The 20,285-nt window shown below is 41.5% G+C and overlaps 1 protein-coding gene across 1 annotated transcript in view; it reads left to right on the top strand.

The window, feature by feature from the left end:
- GRIK4 (glutamate ionotropic receptor kainate type subunit 4) overlaps positions 1 to 20,285 on the top strand; it is a 356,362-nt gene that overhangs the window by 181,292 nt on the left and 154,785 nt on the right. Inside the window, exon 3 of the mRNA XM_063943500.1 lies at positions 19,930 to 20,094. Within this exon, the coding sequence (XP_063799570.1) occupies positions 19,930 to 20,094 (165 nt within the window). The remainder of the gene's footprint in view (positions 1 to 19,929; positions 20,095 to 20,285) is intronic.

Raw genomic sequence — 20,285 nt, 5'->3', positions numbered from 1 at the left:
ATAATCTGATGTGATGGACAACCCGTATTGCTCAATCTTGCAAAGGGCTTTTTGGAAATGTAAAATGTGATGTGTAATTTGTACCAGTTTTAATTCTTTGAATATAAATTCCACAGTGCAGTATCGAATGCTTAGCACGTTCTGTGGCTGATTGTGAGCGGCACGCCAAACGGCAGTAGCTGCGGGCAGCCACGGAAACCTGATTTACTGCTGTATGCTAATGCGAGAATCTGTAGTGTTATTTATTGCCTTCCACTGTTACTGTCCCTTTCACCAACCCCATGATTGATAGGTGCAATAAATCAATCAGAAACCGGCTTCCCTTCCCTATATGCATGACTCGGAATCGCACACAGCTTTTGATACACGCCCACAACACTTCCATGATACTCCCGTGACGGTACCGTGCTCTAGCATTGCATCCATGTACATTTGCTGCGGGGGACTGATGTTACAGTTGGGCGGAGAAATTAGGCACCCAGCTGGGGATCCTGATTGATACATTGAGCGTCTGATCGGTCAGGGGTGTACCCAGCCTTAGTGGTACATTTACTAAGCAGTGAGAAGAGCGGAGAAGTGAGCCAGTGTAGAAGTTGCCCATGGCAACCAATCAGCACTGAAGTAACAGCTATAATTTGCATACTATAAAATGATACAGAGCTGCTGATTGGTTGATGTGGAATTTTCTCCACTGGCTCACTTCTCCATTCTTATCACTGCTTAGTAAATGTACCCCAAAGTGTGATCATTTTCACCAATTTTCTGGATTATTACCTAGTTTAGAATGACTGCTTTGTTTGAATACAGTAAATCCTCTGTGTCAGATCTGTGGTTTTGTCTGTCCCCGGAGGGGGCACTAGTGGGTCAGTGGTGGTGCGATGGAGAAACCGAGGAGGCTGTAAAAGATTCCTGCGCATGTGTGCCATGATGTTTATTAAGTGCTCACGAGAATGTACAGTAATTGAAGCAAATGATAACTTGAGATGGATGGTACAAGAAATACTGACAACGATGAATAAACAGTCACAGGTATTTAGCTGGTCTGGAAACAGTGCAGTAATTAGGCAATGAAATACAGGCAATGAACTAGTCTGGAAACCAGTTTAGAAATCAGATGGTGATTACTCCCACAGTTGGTCTGGGAACCAGCAACGATACCACACACAGTCAGTTTGTTATGCAATGTCCACAACCAAGCAAGGTTTTGCAGTAGACAACTTGAAACACATATAGGGTGGTAGTATTAAGTGCCAGATGCCATAGCACAATGCTGAATGCAAGTTAACCATACACAGGTGAAGATATTAAATAGCACCTGAAGAAAGTCTCTAACTGCAAAGGTGGAGGCTGACTGTAGCAGAAGTTGGAGCTGAAGTAAATAGCTGGGACCTGTAGTACAGTGGCAAACGCAGGATTTGCATGGGGGGGTTTCCAGAACTGGGTGGAGCCAATCACGGGGGTGGGGACTGAGGTGACCCAGTATATGCTGGGTCCGTAAAACTAGTGTGTCTGTGTGTGTGTGTGTATATATATATATATATATATATATATATATACATATCTACACATATATAGGGTTCACTATGGTATGCCGACGGACAGGCTCCCGACGACCAGCATACCGGCACCGGGAGCCCGACCGCCGGCTTACTGACAGTGTGGCGAGCGCAAATGAGCCCCTTGCGGCCTCGCTGCGCTCGCCACGCTACGGGCACGGGTGCTATTTTATTCTCCCTCCAGGGGGGTCGTGGACCTCCACGAGGGAGAACAATTGTCGGTATGCCGGCTGTCGGGATCCCGGCGCCGGTATACTGTGCGCCGGGATCCCGTCAGTCGGCATACTGAAGACCACCCCATATATATACCGTGTGTGTATATATATATATATTTATATATATATATATACACACACACATACATATGCACATATACATAGCATATTAAACATGCATATATATATATATATATATATATATATACACATACAGTACACGTATATATACACATGTATATATATCATATGTGTGTGTGTGTGTTAATATGTATGAATGTATATACATGTGTATATATGTATGCACATGGATATATATGTACTATAATTAAAATAAAGTAAACTTTTATTGCACTTACAAGTGCCACCAGGAAGACAGCAGGCTGCAGAGGACGCTAGACAGCCATTAATAATACTCATGCAGCTTAAAAAAAAATATATATATATATATTTTTTTTATACTGGAGGGGGGTTTCTGGGTGCTCGGAAACCCCCCCTGGGGGCGCCACTGTAGTTCCACAAGAATACTGGAATTGGGAGACCACTGAAGATGCCAGAACTAGGAGATCGCTGGAAACAGGAGATTGTAGACTGGAAACTGGAGATTGGAACTGGAGACTCAAAACTGGAGATTGGAAACTGGAAACAGGAGACGCTATGCAGCAATGCGACGCGTTGTCTAAGGTGGTGAGACTGAGCCGATGCTCTGGACTTATACCCCCTGGTCACCAGTCATTGGATGTTTGGATCATGTGAGCAAACACAGCGCAGGATTGGGTGCTCTCCGGTCAGCTGACTGCAAGTGTCATGGCGGCGCCCATGCTGTACAGATGGCCGGTACACAGGAGGACACCCGCAGAATGGACTTCAGGGGTTCACCACGATAGTGGATACTGCGCTCTGCAGACAGGATGCTCATACAGCCGCAAACTGGGGCTATGACCTCCAGAGGCCTGCACACCAGTGCGCATTCAGTGAGACATCACTGAATGCTGATTCCTCACAGTACCCCCCCCCCTTTTATGGGTGGGCACCAAACACCCACGAGGCTTGGAAGAAAACAGTCTATGAAAAGCTTGAACTAACCGTGGAGCATGGACATAGGTGGCGTTAACCTAACTCCTCTCCTCAGGACCATACCCGGACCAGTCAACCAGGTACTGTAGACGACCATACCGACAACGTGAATCCAGGATTTTCTCAACCTCGTACTCAACACCCCGATGAGTTTGGACTTTTGGAGCTGCTGGAAGAGCTTTCTGAAAACGGTTAAGAATCAAGGGTCTAAGGAGAGAAATATGAAGTGAGTTTGGAATTTTCAAATAAGGAGGCAATTTCAATTTATAAACCACTGGATTAATCACTCGTTCAACTGGAAACGGACCAATAAACTGCGGAGCAAACTTCATAGAGGGAACTCTAAGATGGAGATTACGAGTAGATAACCAGACTTTATCACCTGGCTTTAAACTAGGAACTGCTCGTCTTTTTGGATCAGCAAAGACCTTGTACTGTCGAGACGCTTTCTTGAGAGAAAGATGAATCTTTGCCCAAACCTGAGAGAACTGCTGAAGTGGCTGCAGGCACATCGACAACTGGAAGCTCTTGGAAATCTGGAACTCTGGGATGTTGACTGCAAACTGCAAAGAAATGAGTAGTATTGGTGGCTGTATGGTGGCAGAAGTTATGAGCAAACTCTGCCCAAGGCAATAAGTCTACCCAGTCATCCTGTGATGAAGAAATATAAAGTCTCAAAAAGATTTCAAGCTCTTGGTTTACCCTTTCGGTCTGCCCATTCGTTTGAGGGTGATATGCTGTAGAGAATTTGAGTTTGACTTGTAATGCAGAGCATAATGCCTTCCAAAATCTTGCCACAAACTGAACACCAAGGTCAGATATGATTTCCATTGGGAGTCCATGTAACCTGAAGATTTCACAAAGGAATATTTGTGCGAGCTTTGGAGCAGAAGGCAACCCAATGAATAAAATGGGCCATCTTTGAGAATCTGTCAACCACTAACCAGATGGTATCATACCCTTTGGAGGGAGGAAAGTCAGAGATGAAATCCATTGACAGGTGAGACCAGGGATGACTTGGTATAGAATTAGGTAACAGTTGACCAGCAGGAGACTGATGAGGAACTTTGTGCTGGGCACACTTGACACGAAACCACAAAATCCTGAATATCAGCTTTCATATGAGGCCACCAATAGGATTGAGACAAAAACGTATAAGTCTTTAGGACCCCAGGATGTCCGGTAAACTTAGAAATATGAGCCCAAGACAGCAGATTCGGGCGAACCTCAGGAGAAACAAACATCTTGCCGGGAGGCGGAACAGGAGACAATTCTGTGGAAGCAAATACTACAGGATCGAGAACTGGATGAGATTCTTGTTCAGAAGATTCCCCCATGGAACTCATGGAGCGTGACAAGGCATCTGCCTTAACATTCTGAGAACCAGGGCGGACCTGTAACTTAAAATTAAAATGAGAGAAGAATATAGCCCACCTTGCTTGGCAAGGATTCAAACACTGTGCTGCTTTCAAATAAAGAAGATTCTTATGGTCGGTGAAGATGGTAATAGGAGACTTTGCGCCCTCCAAAAAGTACCTCCACTCTTCCAGAGCCAGGTTAATCGCCAGAAGCTATTTGTACGTTAGCAGGGAAAGGGATACTACTGCACTAGCATATTATAGAAAAGTTCCAAATTAGAACAAAGGAAACCCCTAGTTATATTCTATATCAGATATTTGAATTATATAGGGGGTGCTGCCACTGAATATATTGTTGCCAATATATAGTTATGCACAAAAAGAAACAGAGAAGGATTGGACTTGAAGTGGCGCACTTAAACATTAAATTGATACATAAATTGTAACTTTTATTAGAGTATATTTGTTAAAAAGACCTGTAGCTGTGAAATATTAAAACCAAAAACATATAAATTGACAAAACAAAGTGTGATATGTGTGAATAAAAACACACTGTGCTAACTGTGTAGTGCTACACATATATAATATATTATAGGTACTATGACCCTTGAATCAAATTATATGTGTTGTTAGGCTGAGTGCCCAATGGCGCTTTGAAGTCACTGATCAGTTGTACTAGATAGGCTTACCGAGGGTACTGTAAAGTGCAATATTCCAATAAAAAGCTCCCCCTCAGTTTGGGCGCTGTGACCCCTCACTTATGTGCAATCATATGCTTGTACAGCTATGAGTCAGTGTTTATCCTCACTAGTGATCTCAATGTAATTAGCTGTTCTCAATCAATTTACAGCAGGTAATATCTGAAGTCAGTATCACTTTAAGTGAATAATCTGTTTGGGCGCTATGACCCCTCACTTATATGCATTCATATGCTTATACAGCTATGAATCCGTGTTTCTCCTCACTAGTGATCTCAATGTAATTGCCTGTTTATTAATCAATTTACAGCAGGTAATACCTGAAGTCAGTGTCACTTTAAGTGAATGATAATTGATGTTCACTTATATGCTTATACAGCTATAGATCAGTGCTTCTCCCCAATAGTGATCTCAATATAATTAGCTGTTCTCATTCGATTTACAGCAGGTAATTAATAAAGTCAATATCACTTTAAGTGAGTAATCACAATGTTCATTAGTGATATTGTTAATGAGAGATACTGTAATGTCCAAGAATGCATATAAACTGACAGTTTTCCACACTATTCACTACTATTATAGTGGAATATAGATCATAGCTGTGAGGCACAGGGTTTAGTGAGCTGTTTGAATATTGCACTAATGCCGTACACTGGAACACTCCATCAGCTGTTAATAGCAGTATATCCTAACTAGCTGTTTTGTAATTATCAGCTGTGTGATGGAAACCTATATATCAAATAAACAGCATTTAACCTGAGTAGCACATAAACATTGCTAGGTAATTGTTCTATACTTGTAAAGTAACAAGCAGTGCTGTAGAGATGTCTCAGCTGCTACATTAAGCAGTGTATCTTAGTCTTGCTACAATGTTGCTAGTACATGCAGCTTGCTGAGTCATATGTGGTTAAATAATCCTCTCAGTGCAGGAAAGCTTGTGAGCTCCATCAGTGTCATGAGGCTTCACAATAGCCAGCTCAGCTTTAGTATAGATCTCACTCTATTCCTAACAACACAATACATTTAGCACATTGTTATTATACACAGCAGCACAGTGTGACTCGCCGACACGTGTTTCACAGTTAAGTTTTTTCAGGGCTAACCAGAATGCCTCCAATAGCCCTAATTTAACAGTACAGATACACCAATCGCGGGGCAGATTCCCGGTCACATGACTGGGCCATTCAATCACGTCGCGTCTCCTGTTAATGGGATTTGGACTGTGCTCAGTCTAATCATGTGACACCTATTAACCTATCGGAGAGCCCAAATTACGTGCACCAGAGATAGACATAATGTTAAATCTGTGTCTCTGATTCTGGGCTACGGTTCAAGTCATCTGACTAGTTAGATCCAATGGAATCATAATAATAGGTTCCTGAGAGTAATATTAAAGGGATACTCGGTGTTTCCAGTATGAGAGATAAACTTGAATATGCTTAATAAGTAAGGTGAGTGTGTATTGGAAAAGTGATGTATAACAGTTGTCATTGGCAACCACATAATAGGAAAAACAACAAAATGAACACCTCAAACTGTGCAATGTGAAAATAAAATAAACAATAAAAATGTGAAAAACAGCTGAGTGGTATACTATGTGTGTCTGTGTCAGAATTTAATTTAATACAGTGAAAATAAGATAGTGACTGTATGTTATTTATAATGGTCATGTAAATATTTCATGGCCAATAGTGTTTATTATCTAGTGAGTGAACTGAAAATGGTGAAATTATAATGATGATTTGATCTAATAGTGACCCTCCAAATGAATGTGATTAAAAATATGTGACATGCATACAAATTGTACACTTATAAATATATTATAAGTGGTCCTACAGAATACTAATTCATGGAGTAGTTCCCAGCAATCTCATTATTATAATACATTTAATATGTTGAGCCACCTTATAATTGAGAGATATTGAGTCTACCTGTTGTATATAAATATACCTACTATCTCATCCCACGGTAGCATCCCTTATCTTGTATCGTAGGAACCTATGGAACCTGTTCCTCTCAGTATGATTGGATGTACACATCCCTAATTTTCTCAGATGTATTTTCCCATATTATTCCCAAATCTGCATATATCTCCTTGTCCCCATTATTCCTGGTGTAGTTGTCTCTTTTTAAATTCGAGGTATCTGTTCAAGACGGTAAGTATAATTTCTTATAATTCCTATATACTCATTATTCCAACATAGATAACCAATGGATCACATATGGATTATTTGTTTTGAATTTCATTCCCAAATGGTGTATCTAGACTATTTTTGAGTCTCTCCCGTCTATCGTCTAATTCCTTTGTAAGGTTAAAGGTGGACATTCTGGTCTAAAAATTAAAGATAATTATTAAACACTAAATTATGGTGCTCTTGTACCTTAATGTACTTATATCCACTGTGGTAGTAGTTCAAGAAAGGCTAAGAAATCAGCCAGTTGCAATTTGTACGTTAGCAGGGAAAGGGAAAGGGATACTACTGCACTAGCATATTATAGAAAAGTTCCAAATTAGAACAAAGGAAACCCCTAGTTATATTCTATATCAGATATTTGAATTATATAGGGGGTGCTGCCACTGAATATATTGTTGCCAATATATAGTTATGCACAAAAAGAAACAGAGAAGGATTGGACTTGAAGTGGCGCACTTAAACATTAAATTGATACATAAATTATAACTTTTATTAGAGTATATTTGTTAAAAAGACCTGTAGCTGTGAAATATTAAAACCAAAAACATATAAATTGACAAAACAAAGTGTGATATGTGTGAATAAAAACACACTGTGCTAACTGTGTAGTGCTACACATATATAATATATTATAGGTACTATGACCCTTGAATCAAATTATATGTGTTGTTAGGCTGAGTGCCCAATGGCGCTTTGAAGTCACTGATCAGTTGTACTAGATAGGCTTACTGAGGGTACTGTAAAGTGCAATATTCCAATAAAAAGCTCCCCCTCAGTTTGGGCGCTGTGACCCCTCACTTATGTGCAATCATATGCTTGTACAGCTATGAGTCAGTGTTTATCCTCACTAGTGATCTCAATGTAATTAGCTGTTCTCAATCAATTTACAGCAGGTAATATCTGAAGTCAGTATCACTTTAAGTGAATAATCTGTTTGGGCGCTATGACCCCTCACTTATATGCATTCATATGCTTATACAGCTATGAATCCGTGTTTCTCCTCACTAGTGATCTCAATGTAATTGGCTGTTCATTAATCAATTTACAGCAGGTAATACCTGAAGTCAGTGTCACTTTAAGTGAATGATAATTGATGTTCACTTTTATGCTTATACAGCTATAGATCAGTGCTTCTCCCCACTAGTGATCTCAATATAATTAGCTGTTCTCAGTCGATTTACAGCAGGTAATTAATAAAGTCAATATCACTTTAAGTGAGTAATCACAATGTTCATTAGTGATATTGTTAATGAGAGATACTGTAATGTCCAAGAATGCATATAAACTGACAGTTTTCCACACTATTCACTACTATTATAGTGGAATATAGATCATAGCTGTGAGGCACAGGGTTTAGTGAGCTTTTTGAATATTGCACTAATGCCGTACACTGGAACACTCCATCAGCTGTTAATAGCAGTATATCCTAACTAGCTGTTTTGTAATTATCAGCTGTGTGATGGAAACCTATATATCAAATAAACAGCATTTAACCTGAGTAGCACATAAACATTGCTAGGTAATTGTTCTATACTTGTAAAGTAACAAGCAGTGCTGTAGAGATGTCTCAGCTGCTACATTAAGCAGTGTATCTTAGTCTTGCTACAATGTTGCTAGTACATGCAGCTTGCTGAGTCATATGTGGTTAAATAATCCTCTCAGTGCAGGAAAGCTTGTGAGCTCCATCAGTGTCATGAGGCTTCACAATAGCCAGCTCAGCTTTAGTATAGATCTCGCTCTATTCCTAACAACACAATACATTTAGCACATTGTTATTATACACAGCAGCACAGTGTGACTCGCCGACACGTGTTTCACAGTTAAGTTTTTTCAGGGCTAACCAGAATGCCTCCAATAGCCCTAATTTAACAGTACACATACACCAATCGCGGGGCAGATTCCCGGTCACATGACCGGGCCATCCAATCACGTCACGTCTCCTGTTAATGGGATTTGGACTGTGCTCAGTCTAATCATGTGACACCTATTAACCTATCAGAGAGCCCAAATTACGTGCACCAGAGATAGACATAATGTTAAATCTGTGTCTCTGATTCTGGGCTACGGTTCAAGTCATCTGACTAGTTAGATCCAATGGAATCATAATAATAGGTTCCTGAGAGTAATATTAAAGGGATACTCGGTGTTTCCAGTATGAGAGATAAACTTGAATATGCTTAATAAGTAAGGTGAGTGTGTATTGGAAAAGTGATGTATAACAGTTGTCATTGGCAACCACATAATAGGAAAAATAACAAAATGAACACCTCAAACTGTGCAATGTGAAAATAAAATAAACAATAAAAATGTGAAAAACAGCTGAGTGGTATACTATGTGTGTCTGTGTCAGAATTTAATTTAATACAGTGAAAATAAGATAGTGACTGTATGTTATTTATAATGGTCATGTAAATATTTCATGGCCATGAGTGTTTATTATCTAGTGAGTGAACTTTGTTTTGTCAGTTTATATGTTTTGGTTTTAATATTTCACAGCTACAGGTCTTTTTAACAAATATACTCTAATAAAAGTTATAATTTATGTATCAATTTAATGTTTAAGTGCGCCACTTCAAGTCCAATCCTTCTCTGTTTCTTTTTGTGCATAACTATATATTGGCAACAATATATTCAGTGGCAGCACCCCCTATATAATTCAAATATCTGATATAGAATATAACTAGGGGTTTCCTTTGTTCTAATTTGGAACTTTTCTATAATATGCTAGTGCAGTAGTATCCCTTACCCTTTCCCTGCTAACGTACAAATTGCAACTGGCTGATTTCTTAGCCTTTCTTGAACTACTAGCACAGTGGATATAAGTATGTTTAATAATTATCTTTAATTTTTAGACCAGAATGTCCACCTTTAACCTTACAAAGGAATTAGACGATAGACGGGAGAGACTCAAAAATAGTCTAGATACACCATTTGGGAATGAAATTCAAAACAAATAATCCATATGTGATCCATTGGTTATCTATGTTGGAATAATGAGTATATAGGAATTATAAGAAATTATACTTACCGTCTTGAACAGATACCTCGAATTTAAAAAGAGACAACTACACCAGGAATAATGGGGACAAGGAGATATATGCAGATTTGGGAATAATATGGGAAAATACATCTGAGAAAATTAGGGATGTGTACATCCAATCATACTGAGAGGAACAGGTTCCATAGGTTCCTACGATACAAGATAAGGGATGCTACCGTGGGATGAGATAGTAGGTATATTTATATACAACAGGTAGACTCAATATCTCTCAATTATAAGGTGGCTCAACATATTAAATGTATTATAATAATGAGATTGCTGGGAACTACTCCATGAATTAGTATTCTGTAGGACCACTTATAATATATTTATAAGTGTACAATTTGTATGCATATCACATATTTTTAATCACATTCATTTGGAGGGTCACTATTAGATCAAATCATCATTATAATTTCACCATTTTCAGTTCACTCACTAGATAATAAACACTCTTGGCCATGAAATATTTACATGACCATTATAAATAACATACAGTCACTATCTTATTTTCACTGTATTAAATTAAATTCTGACACAGACACACATAGTATACCACTCAGCTGTTTTTCACATTTTTATTGTTTATTTTATTTTCACATTGCACAGTTTGAGGTGTTCATTTTGTTGTTTTTCCTATTATGTGGTTGCCAATGACAACTGTTATACATCACTTTTCCAATACACACACACACTCACCTTACTTATTAAGCATATTCAAGTTTATCTCTCATACTGGAAACACCGAGTATCCCTTTAATATTACTCTCAGGAACCTATTATTATGATTCCATTGGATCTAACTAGTCAGATGACTTGAACCGTAGCCCAGAATCAGAGACACAGATTTAACATTATGTCTATCTCTGGTGCACGTAATTTGGGCTCTGTGATAGGTTAATAGGTGTCACATGATTAGACTGAGCACAGTCCAAATCCCATTAACAGGAGACGCAACGTGATTGGATGGCCCAGTTATGTGACCGGGAAACTGCCCCGCGATTGGTGTATCTGTACTGTTAAATTAGGGCTATTGGAGGCATTCTGGTTAGCCCTGAAAAAACTTAACTGTGAAACACGTGTCGGCGAGTCACACTGCGCTGCTGTGTATAATAACAATGTGCTAAATGTATTGTGTTGTTAGGAATAGAGCGAGATCTATACTAAAGCTGAGCTGGCTATTGTGAAGCCTCATGACACTGATGGAGCTCACAAGCTTTCCTGCACTGAGAGGATTATTTAACCACATATGACTCAGCAAGCTGCATGTACTAGCAACATTGTAGCAAGACTAAGATACACTGCTTAATGTAGCAGCTGAGACATCTCTACAGCACTGCTTGTTACTTTACAAGTATAGAACAATTACCTAGCAATGTTTATGTGCTACTCAGGTTAAATGCTGTTTATTTGATATATAGGTTTCCATCACACAGCTGATAATTACAAAACAGCTAGTTAGGATATACTGCTATTAACAGCTGATGGAGTGTTCCAGTGTACGGCATTAGTGCAATATTCAAACAGCTCACTAAACCCTGTGTCTCACAGCTATGATCTATATTCCACTATAATAGTAGTGAATAGTGTGGAAAACTGTCAGTTTATATGCATTCTTGGACATTACAGTGTCTCTCATTAACAATATCACTAATGAACATTGGCCCTCATTCCGAGTCGTTCGCTCGGTATTTTTCATCGCATCGCAGTGAAATTCCGCTTAGTGCGCATGCGCAATATTCGCACTGCGACTGCGCCAAGTATCTTTGCTATGAAGATAGTATTTTTACTCACGGCTTTTTCATCGCTCCGGCGATCGTAATGTGATTGACAGGAAATGGGTGTTACTGGGCGGAAACAGGCCGTTTTATGGGAGTGTGGCTGAAAACGCTACCGTTTCCGGAAAAAAACGCAGGAGTGGCCGGAGAAACGGGGGAGTGGTTGGGCGAACGCTGGGTGTGTTTGTGACGTCAAACCAGGAACGACAAGCCCTGAACTGATCGCACAGGCAGAGTAAGTCTGGAGCTACTCTAAAACTGCTAAGTAGTTTGTGAGCGCAATATTGCGAATACATCGGTCGCAATTTTAAGATGCTAAGATACACTCCCAGTAGGCGGCGGCTTAGCGTGTGTAACTCTGCTAAATTCGCCTTGCGACCGATCAACTCGGAATGAGGGCCATTGTGATTACTCACTTAAAGTGATATTGACTTTATTAATTACCTGCTGTAAATCGACTGAGAACAGCTAATTATATTGAGATCACTAGTGGGGAGAAGCACTGATCTATAGCTGTATAAGCATATAAGTGAACATCAATTATCATTCACTTAAAGTGACACTGACTTCAGGTATTACCTGCTGTAAATTGATTAATGAACAGCCAATTACATTGAGATCACTAGTGAGGAGAAACACGGATTCATAGCTGTATAAGCACATGAATGCATATAAGTGAGGGGTCATAGCGCCCAAACAGATTATTCACTTAAAGTGATACTGACTTCAGATATTACCTGCTGTAAATTGATTGAGAACAGCTAATTACATTGAGATCACTAGTGAGGATAAACACTGACTCATAGCTGTACAAGCATATGATTGCACATAAGTGAGGGGTCACAGCGCCCAAACTGAGGGGGAGCTTTTTATTGGAATATTGCACTTTACAGTACCCTCAGTAAGCCTATCTAGTACAACTGATCAGTGACTTCAAAGCGCCATTGGGCACTCAGCCTAACAACACATATAATTTGATTCAAGGGTCATAGTACCTATAATATATTATATATGTGTAGCACTACACAGTTAGCACAGTGTGTTTTTATTCACACATATCACACTTTGTTTTGTCAATTTATATGTTTTTGGTTTTAATATTTCACAGCTACAGGTCTTTTTAACAAATATACTCTAATAAAAGTTATAATTTATGTATCAATTTAATGTTTAAGTGCGCCACTTCAAGTCCAATCCTTCTCTGTTTCTTTTTGTGCATAATCACCAGAAGCTCCTGGTCACTGATGGTGTAGTTTATCTCAGCAGGTAGAAATCTACGGGAGATAAACCCACAAGGGTGAGTCTTACCATCGTCGCTGGTTTGGGACAATACTGCAGCAACGCCAACTGTTGAGGCGTCCACTTCCAACTCGAAGGGTCTGTTGATATCTGGTTGCTGTAACACAGGAGCTGAAATGAAGGCTTGTTTAATTTTTTGAAAAGCAGCCAGAGCTTCTTCTGACCACTGAGAAGGATTTGCGCCTTTCCGTGTAAGGCATGTAATTGGCGCTATCAGGTTAGAAAATCCTCTAATGAATTTTCTATAATAGTTGGCAAAGCCAATAAAACGTTGAACAGACTTCAGCGATGTAGGAAGAGACCAGTTCTCTATTGCTTCCAATTTAACAGTTTCCATTCGAAGATCTGAACCAGAAATTATATACCCGAGGAAGGGCATCAAAGGAGCTTCAAAGGTACACTTAGACAACTTCCCATAAAGATGATTCTGTCGTAGGCGTTGAAGGACCTCTTTTACCTGTTGACGATGAGAGGCTAGATCTTGAGAAAAAATCAGAATGTCGTCAAGATAAACTACCACGTATTTATACAGAACATCTCGAAATATTTCATTGACAAAGTTCTGAAACACAGCTGGGGCATTGCTTAATCAGAAGGGCATCACAAGATACTCATAGTGGCCGTCACGGGTGTTAAAAGCGGTCTGCCACTCATCGCCACTCCGGATTCAAATGAGATTATATGCCCCACGAAGATCTAACTTGGTAAAGATACTGGCTCCTTTATTCTGTCAAACAGTTCCGTGATTAACGGTAAGGGGTAGCTGTTTTTGATGGTAATTTCATTTAATGCTCTATAGTCAATGCAGGGATGTAATCCTCCGTCTTTCTTTTTCACGAAGGAAAACCTTGTAGATTCTCTTTGATATATTCAGTCATGGCTTGAGTTTCAGGAACGGAAAGAGGATATGTACGTCCTCTAGAAGGCATTTTCCCCGGGATCAGATCGATGGGACAATCCCACTTCCGATGGGGAGGCAGAACATCAGCGGCCTTTTCACTGAAGACGTCAGTAAATTCTTTGTAGGCCTCAGGAATTTCACACTGGGGTTTCAACCCCGAAGATCTCACGGGACGAACTTGAGCTAAACAGGAGTAGAAACAGGAGGAACTCCATGCTGTGAGTTGTAGTGTAGACCAGTGGACTTGTGGGCTAAGGAGTTGAAGCCAAGGCATACCCAACATGATCTCATAGGTGGATTTAGGAATGACCAAAAGTTCAATGAGCTCAGAATGAAGAAAGCCCACTCCTAGGAACATGGGCTTAGTTTGCAGACTCATGGACCCCTCAGCAATATGGCTACCGTCCACAGCAGTAAGATAGACTGGGCAAGACAACCTTGAGACAGGAAGACGGATCTTATCAACTGCAGCCTGTGTAATAAAGTTCCCAGGAGCACCAAGGTCAATTAAAGCTGAGAAGGCATGTAATCCACTCTGTGTTTCCAAAGTTACCAGTAAGATAAGTTCTCGAGAAAAAGGAGCTTTGGATAAGGTTCCTAACTTGACTCCTCCCTTGCAAGTTAGGACCTGGTGTTTCCCGAACGCGACGGACAGGTACCAATCATGTGACCAGCGGTAGCACAGTATAGACACAGTCTTTCCCATAATCTTCTTGACCGCTCCTCAGGAGTTAAGCAGGACCGATTCACTTGTTCATCTGAAGTAGAGGGAAAAGATTGTACTTGCGGCATAACTTGGTGCTTGCGAGGATCACCATGAGAACGTTCCCTTATTCTCTCGCGTAAACGCAGATCCAACTTTACACACAAGGAAATTAAGATTCTAATTGCTCTGGAAGATCTCGGTGGCCAGTTCATCTTTTATTTGATCAGAGAGACCGTGCCAGAATGCAGCGACCAACGCTTGATTGTTCCACTCAACCTCTAAAGCCAATGTCTGGAACTGGATGACATACCTTCCCACAGTGCGTGTTCCCTGGCGAATTTGGAGGATATCAGAGGAAGCAGAAGTTTTACGCCCAGGCTCATCAAAGATACGTTTGAATGCAGTTACAAATTCTGTATAGTTGTTTAGCAGTGAATCTGCTCGCTCCCATAACTGGGAAACCCAATTCAAGGCAGGGTCAGTCAGGAAAGACACAATATACGCAACTTTGGTTCTGGGCGTTGGGAAGTTGTGAGGCAGCAATTCGAAGTGAACTTCACAGTGGTTCAGCAATCCACGACAGGTTTTAGGATTGCCATCAAATTTACTTGGTGTAGGAAGATGTAGATCCTATACCAGTAGTAGCTGGAAAACCTGAAACTGTGGCACTGGAAACTGGAGCTGGAGTCGATGGTGCAGCTGGAATAACAGAACTTGGCAGAGATTGTTGTAAGGTATCCAACCGAGAAGACATCTCTTGTAAAGACTGAATGATCTGCTGTTGTGCAGCCTCTGTACCATCGAGTCGTAACACTAAGTTCTGTAGAGCCCCTGCTCCCACACTCTGACCACCATCCGGGTCCATGGACCTTGGACAAACTGTCAGATCTGTGGTATTGTCTGTCCCCGGAGGGGGCACTAGTGGGTCAGTGGTGGTGTGATGGAGAAACCGAGGAGGCTGTAAAAGATTCCTGTGCGTGTGCGCAATGATGTTTATTAAGTGCTCACGAGTATGTACAGTAATTGAAGCAGATGATAACTTGAGATGGATGGTACAAGAGATACTGACAACAATGAATAAACAGTCACAGGTATTTAGCTGGTCTGGAAACAGTGCAGTAATTAGGCAATGAAATACAGGCAATGAACTAGTCTGGAAATCAGTATAGAAATCAGATGGTGATTACTTCCACAGTTGATCTGGGAACCAGCAACGATACCACACACAGTCAGTTTGTTATGCAATGTCCACAGCCAAGCAAGGTTTTGCAGGAGACAACTTGAAACACATATAGCGTGGTTGTATTAAGTGCCAGATGCCATAGCACAATGCTGAATGCAAGTTAACCATACACAGGTGAAGATATTGAATAGCACCTAAAGAAAGTCTCTTACTGCAAAGGTGGAGACTGACTGTAGCAGAAGTTGGAGCTGAAATAAATAGCTGGGACCTGTAGTTCCACAAGAATACTGGAATCAGGAGACCACTGAAGATGCCAGAACTAGGAGATCGCTGGAAACAGGAGATTGTAGACTGGAAACTGGAGATTGGAAACTAGAACCAGGAGACGCTATGCAGCAATGCAACGCGTTGTCCAAGGTGGTGAGACTGAGCCGATGCTCTGGACTTATACCCCCTTGTCGGCAGTCATTGGATGCTTGGATCATGTGAGCAAACACAGCGCAGGATTGGGTGCTCTCCGGTCAGCTGACCGCAAGTGTCATGGCGGCTCCCATGCTGTACAGATGGCCGGTACACAGGAGGACACCCGCAGAATGGACTTCAGGGGTTCACATCAATAGTGGATACTGCGCTCTGCAGACAGGATGCTCATACAGCCGCAAACTGGGGCCTTGACCTCCGGAGGCCTGCACACCAGCGCGCCGGTAAGTGAGACTCATCACTGAATGCTGATTCCTGACGCTCTGATTCCTACCACTGTGGGTCTGCTGTGATGGCGGCTGCAGAGAGGATTTATTTGCAGTGTGATTGACAGTCAGGGACCGTTTGGAGAAGATAACGGAGTGCTTTGGGGGCTACGTCTGTGGTCCCGTACACAGCTGCAATGTCTCCCTCATCTTGCTTCCTGTGGCCATGCTGCACAGCCATATGGCTACACTTGCAGCGAGAAGCGTAGCGGGGGTGTGAGGGGGTGTTCTTAGGTAGGCAAAGTTGAGTCACACAATGTGCATGTAAATGAGAGTCATACAGACCAGCATGCAAGTATATGTATGTTAAGAGGTCACCCTAACCACAGCTTAACCCTAACTCTAGCCCTAACCTTAACCAGTTTAACCTTAACCCTAACTGCAAATCAACCCTAACTTAGCACTAACAATAACTGTAGCTCTAACTCTAAACTCAGCCTAACCCTAACCACAGCCTATTCCTAATTGCAACCTAACCCTAAATACACACTAGAAGATTTTTTCCATAGATTTGAGCGATAATGACAGTTGTGAAAGATGAAATTGTTCAGGTCGTAAAATTGTTCAAGTGTGTACACAGCAAACGATGGACGATGCGCACACCCATGGATGGTTGAAGCAGGTTGTCAGTCGTCCATGCATGCAGCTCAATCCCCTCAATCCCAGCAGTTCAATTCCAGCAGAGAAGATCGTTCGTCGATCAGATAGTTTTTAAAATCACTCAGTCAGGGACTCAAAGGAAATCTCTCATCTACCAGATTGTTCATCTTTCCTATCTTTCAAGTCTTCTAGTGTGTACAGGCCTTAACTCTAACCCTAACCGCAGCCTAACCCTAACTCTAACTTTAACCTTAACTCCAATTGCAGCCTAAGCCTAGCCCTAACTCTAACCCCAATCACAGCCTAACCCTAACAGCAGCCTAACCCTAGCCCTAACTTTAACCTTAACTGCAGCTTAGCCCCAAGAAGCCTATCCCTAGCCCTAACCCCAACCACAGCCTAATCCTAGCTCCAACTCAAACTGTAACATTAATCGCAGCTCAACCCTAACCCTAACTCTAGCCCTAACCGCAGCTCAACCCTAACTCTAACCCCAACCACAGCCTAACCCTATCCCTATCTCTAACTCTAGTCGTAACCGCAGCTCAACCCTAACTCTAACCCCAACCATAGCCTAACTCTGTCCCTAACCCTAACTGTAACCCTAACCTCAGCTCAATGCTAACTCTAACCCCATCCGCAGCCTAAACCTAGCCCTAACTCTAGCCATAACCACAGCTCAACCCTAACTCTAACCCCAACCACAGCCTAACCCTAGCTCCAACTCTAACTGTAACATTAATCGCAGCTCAACCCTAACCCTAACTCTAGCCCTAACCGCAGCTCAACCCTAACTCTAACCCCAACCACAGCCTAACCCTATCCATAACTCTAACTCTAGTCGTAACCGCAGCTCAACCCTAACTCTAACCCCAACCACAGCCTAACCCTAGCTCTAACTCTAACATTAATCGCAGCTCAACCCTCACCCTAACTCTAGCCCTAAAAGCAGCTCAACTAAAACTCTGAGCCCAACCGCAGCCTAACCCTATCCCTAACCCTAACTCTAGCCCTAACCTCAGCTCAATCCTAACTCTAACCCCATCTGCAGCCTATCCCTAGCCCTAACTCTAGCCATAACCGCAGCTCAACCCTAACTCTAACCCCAACCACAGCCTAACCCTAGCTCCAACTCTAACTCTAACTTTAATCGCATCTCAACCCTAACCCTAACTCTAGCCCTAACCGCAGCTCTAACCCCAACCGCAGCCTAACTCTATCTCTAACCATAACCACAACCCTAGCTCTAACTTTAGCCCTAATCGCAGACAACTCTAATCCTAAACCTAACTGCAGCCTAACCTTAACCCCAACTCTAACCGTAACTGCAGCCTAATCCTAGCCCTAACTCTAATCCTAACCGCAGCCTAACCCTAACACTAACCCCAACTGCAGCCTAACCTTAGCCCAAACTCTAACCGTAAACACAGCCTAACCCTAACACGTACTGTCGACATTGTGCCTGTCAACATTCACAGTGTCGGAATTATGACCATGTTGACATTGTGAATGTCAACACTCAGACTGTGTCAACCATGTGATGTCAGCATTCTGAATATCGACATAATGTTATCTGTACTATTTCCCCCCCCAATTTGTACGGATAACATCTTCCACATGTAAGTGGGAGTGCAGCTTTAAGTATAAAGTAATGACATCATAATCACAGCTTATTTGAATGAAATGGCTATTTGTCATCAGACCTGGTCACCACACAGCACAGATACCCTTGTGACGTGTTTAGCCACGGCTGACCCTGTTGGCGTAGCAGTGTTGGGTGGTGTGCAGGATTGCGGAATGAGAAACAGTTGAGTTATTTTGCAAATGATTTCTTACTGCTGGGTCTCTCTATAACTAAACTGTCAGAGCTGGAACGTTTGATGTAAGGCGCAGGCACAGAATCTGATGAAAGAGATCTGGAAGCCACTGGGAATAGACAGAAAGCCTTTAGTGAGCAAGGCAGATGTCTTTCAGAGGACCTTGCTTTTTGTTATGGACATCAGACACATTTTAAGGAATCACATTATTTTTTATACAATGAATGTGTTATTGCTGCTATAAATGGAAATGTAGCGTTTAGCCGACTCTGACTGGATTGAAAGCGTATTTATTCTCTTGGCCATGTCAATCACTTGCAGCACAGGAATATCTAAATCCATGAAGCTCAACCTTTCACATTGTTTCTTTTCCAGTTTGTACCGATATGTATATAAAAAGAAACTCAGTGATAACATACAGTAATATCTGAAGCTATTGGTTATTCTGTAGGCACAGTTGCTGCGTGCATCCCATTGATGCTTTGATCTTGGCATGGTAGACTTCTTGAAGAAACTATGGGGTAGACTGACCAAACCTTCTAAAGAGAACACATGGAGAAGATACTGATTGCAACCAATCATCTTCTAGTTATTATTTACCTAGTAAATTCTATTAAATGATAGTTATAATCTGATTGGTTCATGTGGGCAACTTCTCCTCTTGTAGTACGTATTTAGAAGGTGTGATACTGTACATCTCCCCTTATTATCTTTGTCCTCTGGAGGATATTTTCTCAAGACTATCTAATTCTTTCACCAGCTGCAATTCTTGATGACCCCATGGAATGCAGTAGGGGAGAGCGACTTTCCATTACTCTGGCCAAGGACAGAATAAATCGGACCCCGGAGAGGCAAGGAAAGTCCAAGCTGGAGGTGGACATTTTTGAGCTTCTGAGAGACAGCGAATATGAGACAGCAGAGACAAGTAAGATATTTCTTCTACTGCGACCTGTGCTCTAGATCTGCTATTTACATGATGGGGTTGACAAGCAGCAGGTGTTAACGGTAAATGTAACATGTACTTTGCATGTTTCTCCAAGATCACCACTGCCATGTTCTCTAGCATGGCCATGATGGCTGCTCCCTTACCTAGGATAGGCCTCCCTGCTTTCTCCA

The sequence above is a fragment of the Pseudophryne corroboree genome, chromosome 10, assembly GCF_028390025.1.
Source record: "Pseudophryne corroboree isolate aPseCor3 chromosome 10, aPseCor3.hap2, whole genome shotgun sequence".
Classification (NCBI taxonomy): Eukaryota; Metazoa; Chordata; class Amphibia; order Anura; family Myobatrachidae; genus Pseudophryne; species Pseudophryne corroboree.
This window is presented reverse-complemented; position numbering and strand designations above follow the sequence as displayed.